The sequence below is a fragment of the Crocuta crocuta genome, unplaced genomic scaffold (assembly GCF_008692635.1).
Source record: "Crocuta crocuta isolate KB4526 unplaced genomic scaffold, BGI_CrCroc_1.0 scaffold978, whole genome shotgun sequence".
Classification (NCBI taxonomy): domain Eukaryota; kingdom Metazoa; phylum Chordata; class Mammalia; order Carnivora; family Hyaenidae; genus Crocuta; species Crocuta crocuta.
This window is the reverse complement of record NW_027530876.1, coordinates 84,416-90,413: the sequence shown is the minus strand read 5'-3', so window position 1 is coordinate 90,413 and position 5,998 is coordinate 84,416. Positions and strand designations below refer to the sequence as shown.

Here is a 5,998-nt window from a genome sequence, read left to right as displayed (position 1 = left end):
CTGAAAACTGTTCTACTGAGACAAAAGCTGAGCCACAACAGATTCCTGAAATGGGAAAATGCACTTATTTTGGGGCTCACTGTAACCAACAAGTGATTCAGTTCAGAGACAGAGTAGGGCGACTGGATGCGTGTGTGAGATCCTTACCCAGTGACGCTAAATGGCGGTAGTTCTCCAGCATCACTCTCTTGTAGAGGATCCTTTGTCTGAGGTCCAGAAGCTTCCATTCTGTCTTGGTGAAGTACACGGACACGTCTTCAAAAGATACTGGCACCTAAAATGAGCCATTTCTGTGGCTACAGGGGAATTCACCCCCATGGGTCCCAGGACAGGCGGGCAGAAAACAAACATGGGGTGGGGTGGGGGTGGGGCTCAGAGAATTCAGCAGCTAAGGGGAGACTCAGGGTTGCAAGGGTTGTGAGGCTGGGGCATGATGAGGGGACAGATGGAGACAGAGAGCCCCACTCACCTTGGGTCTGGCCTTCAAGAGAATGGCTGCCATCGCAGGGGTGCAGAGAAGCTAAGGGGATTGGACAAAGCAAGTGTGAGATGAGGCTCACCCTACTCCAGCACCACCTCATCCAGGTTAGGTCCCATTCACAGCTCCTGGCGGGCAGGACTTGAACACATCTTTTTTGGGGGACATAGACCAACCCATAACACCTTCCCAAACTGAGCTTCCATCATCTCCCTTTGGCTGGGCAGTAGACCACCAGACAGGGACTCCTGCCCACCTCCTACAAGGCTTGGCTTCCTCTTTCTCATTCCCTTCTTCCCATGGGGGCAGCACCCCTCACCCCAACTTTCCAGCCATCTCTGGAAGCTCCACTGCTGACCACTTTCCCTCTCAGGTTACAGTTCTTACAGAAAAACTCCAAACACACACATACCACTCCACCTGTAAAAAACCTCACCCTCAAGGAAAAGAGAAAGACGAGGCTAGCAAAATGCGCTATGGAGGGACCCACAATAGCTAGGGGAGAGGCGCTCTCTGAAGAAGTCACACTCAGGTTGAGAGCTGAAGGCTGGGAGTGAGCAAAGAGAGTAGCAGGCTAAGGGCATGGGCCCTCAGATGGGCCCAAGCTCAGCGGTCTTGGAGCTGAAGCTGGGGCTCGGTTGGGGGTGCAGAAAGTGAGGCCATGTGTGCACCTTGGGGACAGAAGGGAGCAGGGGCTCCCATGAGGGGCAGGAAGAGCACGTCATCGACAAGGTAGACACAGTCTGATTCCTCCACATCAGTTTTCAATGCCAGAAAACAGCGGGGCCAAAGAAAGTTTGCTCCAAGGATGTTATCCTCACCCAACTGGAGACCACAATGCAGAATTCAGTGGTGGGGAAGCATAAGAGCCAGGCAGTGGCTGGTGGGGAAGCGGGCCGAGAATGTTTTTGCTGTGCTGCTGTCTACAGCTTATCCATGCTACAGGAGAGATGGTAAGGGGACAGGGTCCTGGAGCATTTAAATTGCTGCAAAGTCCCTTATCACCAGTCATGAGCTGTCAATCAATACTAACCCAGAATAAATAAACTCACGTGTCCGATGAAGAAATTTATATGAATCAGCTAGAAAGAATCCCTTAAGGTGGAGTGGACACGAAACTGCTGGGTGAAAGACCTAGGAAATGTGGATAGTCACGTGATGTCAAAATGTCTTCCCCTGCTTAGTGCCGGTCACAAGACGGAAAGCTAACCGAATGCCTGGACAGAGGTCAGACGTGCCTGCCGTGACAGGCCACCAGAGAGAGGGCACAAGCCTCTTACCAAAGCTTAGCCCAATTCTAATGCAGCCTTGTGCCCTCAACCCAGTTTATAAAGGATACTGGGGACAGAGGGACCAGTTAAAGACACCACAAGGAAGCCACCGGCCCATTCTAGAACATGGGCTGTTCCGGTCTCCTCTGCATATCAGCGTCAGGGGGAAAAGACAAGACTGGGAAGAGAGACTGCTTTAGATGAAAAGATAATCAAACGCCAATAGTCAAGTGTAACGAAGTCCTTGATGGGATGCTGGCGTGAAGGAAAGAGGAGCCACAGGCATTGGGGGCCTGGAGGGTGACTGTGGGGTGGCTCTCAGAGGACAGCAGGGGCCAGTGCTGCTCATGTGTTGGATGGATAACGGCACTGGGTCATGCAAGGCAATGTCCTTCTTGAGGCACTTATGGAGAAAATGGCACGTACACTTAAAATATTTCAGGAAAAACAAAGGAAAGGGAAAAGGAGAGAGAGAAAGAGAGCAAGAGACCAAGAAAAGCAGGGAGGGAAGGAAGGAAGGGCAACGGAAGGGAGAAACAGAGAAAGAAAGAAAGAAAGAAAGAAAGAAAGAAAGAAAGAAAGAAAGAAAGAAAGAAAGCGAGAGAGAGAGAGAGGGAGGGAGGGAGGAAGGAAGGGCAACGGAAGGGAGAAACAGAGAGAGAGAGAGAGAGAGAAAGAAAGAAAGAAAGAAANACTTTGTCTCTAGTCGTCTGTTTGCTTGACGGTGTTCAAAATGAAAAGGGAAGATCGCTTGGTGGTACCTCAACAAGTTGTGTGGCTCAGCGATTTCACTCCTGGGTATATGTTCAAAAGAACCGAAAACAGGCTTTCACATAAAAACGTATGCTCCCTCGTTAACTGCAGCCTGACAGGAGCCAAAAGGTGGAAACAGCCCAAGGGTCCACCAACAGACAACAAATAAAATGTGGTCTATAGACATGATGGAAGGTTATCTTGGCCGTAAAGAGGTGCGAAATGCTGATCCACGCGATGGTGTAAGTGAACCTCGGAGACATTACGCTAAGTGAAAAAAGCCAGATGTGGACACAAAAGGCCACATACTGTATGATCCCATTTATACGATGTAATATAACATTTCACAAGAGCTGTCTTGACCTAGTTTTGAAGTTAGGTCTAAAGACTCTCTTTTCTCTGCCTTTCTGGAAGGGCAGTTTGCTACGCCCCCACCCCAAATATCTCCCTTATTGGTGCCTGTCTCTCGAACCACTGGACACACAGCCCCCACTCCCCTTCTCACACTCCCACGCTGTGGGGCCAGGCGCCAGACAATAAGGGACAGTCCCCGCGCCCCAGAGCCTGAGCGATCATCCAAATTAGCCAATGCACAAGGGTCCCAGCCCTACCCCAGGTGCACCCCCGCGTGGCCGCACGTGGCAGCCTCCTCTGCGTTGGAGCTGTAAGCAACAGAGTTCTTTCTGCCTTTCATCTCTCTGAATGTCACCGACGTGTGATTTGCCGGCAAAAACTATCTTTAAATCTTATAAAACACATGATAACCCCAGCACACGTAAATCCAGAGGGGCAGAGAGCAGACGGATGGGTGCCTTCCTGGAAGGGGTTTCTCTCTGGGGTGATGAAAAGGTTTGGGAACTAGATAGTAGTGATGAGTGCACAACACTGTGAATGTACTTAATGCCACTGAATTGTTGGCTTTAAAGTGGCTAACATTAGGGGCAGCTGGGGGGCCCAGTCAGTTAAGCGTCCGACTCTCCATCTCAGCTCAGGTCGTGACCTCACAGTTAGTGTGTTCAAGCCCCACGTCAGGCTCTGTGCTGATGGTGCAGAGCCTGGTAGGGATTCTGTCTCTCTCTCCATGCCTCCCCGCCTTGAGCTCCCTCTTTCTCTTTCTCTCAAAATAAATAACTAAGCTTTAGAAAAAAATAAATAAAATGGCTAATTTTATGTTATGTGAATCTCATCTCAAAAAAAAGGGGGGGGGCAAAAAGTAATCATTGTGATGTCCACAGGTCGCATGTGTTGCATTATGACACAGGCAGCCACCGGGGGACCTGCACCAGCTAAAGGTGTCAGGACCAGGGGATAGTCGTGGCATGCACAGGTTTTCAGACCAGTGTCAAGATGTTTTGAAAAACAGCATAAATCTATTTGTCCATACCACAGCTACCACCATACCATGACTACCACCAGATCATGATACACTTGGGAAAATACACAAGCGGAAAGGAAGAAATGTTATTTCTAGCCACGCCCCCTCACCCTCAACATGCTGGAGTCCCTTCCAAGGCCCCAAGAGAGAAGACATGGTTGAGCCGTGCGACTGCCCGAGAGGAACACACTATGAATAGGGTTAGCCTGTAGACAGACACCAGCACTGAAGTTCAACACCACAAGATGCATCCAGGGGCCCACCGTGCGAAGTGGTCACACACAAGTGTCCATTCTTGAGACCCAGTCTCCCAAAGTCAGCCTGCTTTCAAATCCTGGAAAGAAAGATATGGCAAGCTCACCTCACAGACCCTTGTGCCAAGGAACCCCCAGGCAGGAACGGGTTGACACCCCTGAGCACGTGCATAAGAAGAATCAGGAAGGAGATTGTGGAAGTGGAGAGTGGTTTCTCCTAAGACCCTGGTGGGCTGCCGAAGCAAAGAAGCTGAAGGATGATTCCAGATCCTGAAACTCGGTCTCCCCCAAACCGAACACCAGGCATACGGAGGAAGGTCCCCGAGACACCAATGCCTCAGGTGAGAAGCCTGGGTAACCGGGTGCCGTGCACCAGCCGCCTCCCAAGGCTGGCGCACCCTAAGGAGGGGAGCAGAGTCCTGCTCCGTTTGCCGACTGGCCCAAGTAAAGCTGCGTGTGTGGGGCCTCCCCTCCGGGGGGCCAGAGGAGCAGTGCTGCCAGCCTAAATGAAATCACGGCTGGAAACCTGGAGAGGCAGCCAGTGGGCCTCGGCGCTGGTGCCTGCAGAGGACCGCGAGATGGGGCTATTTCCCCAGAAAAAGAAAACAGAAAACAAACACCAGGAAAGGCAGGCAGCACTCCCACACAGGCAGGATCAGGCTTCTTCATCTTCGAGGAGGAGTGGCGCAGGGCTCTGCAGTCAGGCTTCTTCCTTCCTGGCGGGACTTCCTCTGGTGCCTGGCACCTCGGGACCCCGGCTGCCTTCCTGGCTGCGGCAGCCTTCCCTGGGGACCTNTGCAGCCCACCCCGCGGGCAGGCCCGAGGGCCCTGGGCCTAGGGAGGCCGCAGGTCACCCCAGGGCCCTCCACGCTGCTTGACCCAACAACGCCCTCTGAGGACCAGCCTTGCAACTGGGGTCTCCCCTGCCCTGGGGGGTGCGGGCCAAGGCTGAACTGATCATAAACAGGGCCACCTCCTAATGGGGTTCTGTCATTCCCTGTTTACGGCCTTCCCCGGGGTGCCCATCCGACTTAGAGTAAACCCCCATGGCCCCTCCTGGCCTTGTCCTCTCCTCCTCCCACCTGCTGGCTCCCTCTGCTCCTGCCGCACTGTCCTCTGAGCATTCCCTTCCACACACCATGCCACTCATACCTCAGGCCCTTTGCACTGGTTGTTTCCTCTGCCTGGTACACTCTCTCGTCTCCTTCTCCTTCTAGTGTTTCAGAAATATTGTCATCTAACCACACTACTGAAACTTGCAGCCCAACCCCTCACCTCCTTCTGTCTGCTCTATTTTCTCCATGGCACTTACCACCATTTAACACACTCTATCGTTCTTAATTTAAGATGTTTGCTGTCTATTGTGTGTGCCCTGTCACTAGACCGGGACCCACGTGGGGCAGGTTCTGCCCTTCCCTTTCCTGTCGTATCTCCAACGCCCGCAGCAGCCTGGCCCGCAGCAGCCTGGTCCGCAGTGGCTGCCCGGCACATATCTGCTGGACTGGAGGACTGCTAGGTCCCCACTCAGCTCAGCTCACTCCCTCTCTCGCTCTTGCGGGCCTTCCATCCCAACCCTGGCTTCCTCTTCTTAAGCCTTCTCCCGGTGTGCTCCTCACCACCAATGGTCTCACCAGAAAGGGGCACCACCGCCCCCTCCCCTTGATAGCGACCAGATCTCGTCTGGGACCCTTACTGCCTGTGCCTGCGGAGTTCGCCAGGTGCCCCTGAGCAGGAGTGCCGCGACCTTGAATTGCCAGCCTGCCCAGCGCTCCCACACACAGGGGCGCAAAATCCAAACTTACCAGCCGGGTGCTCTCTTGCCAGCTCCAGGATCAGAGGCGAACCGCAGTCAATAAACACAGGCTGC

At 53.1% G+C, this 5,998-nt stretch overlaps 1 protein-coding gene across 1 annotated transcript in view; it reads right to left on the bottom strand.

Annotated features, from left to right (window-relative positions):
* The window catches only part of ZFP92 (ZFP92 zinc finger protein), a 6,354-nt gene extending 5,845 nt beyond the window's left edge, over positions 1 to 509 (bottom strand). The window contains exons 1-2 of the mRNA XM_077769600.1: positions 470 to 509; positions 148 to 274 (exon numbers count right to left, since the gene is read on the bottom strand). Coding sequence (XP_077625726.1) covers positions 148 to 274; positions 470 to 502 — 160 coding nt within the window. The 5' untranslated portion in view covers positions 503 to 509. The remainder of the gene's footprint in view (positions 1 to 147; positions 275 to 469) is intronic.
* Positions 510 to 5,998: the final 5,489 nt, after the last annotated feature.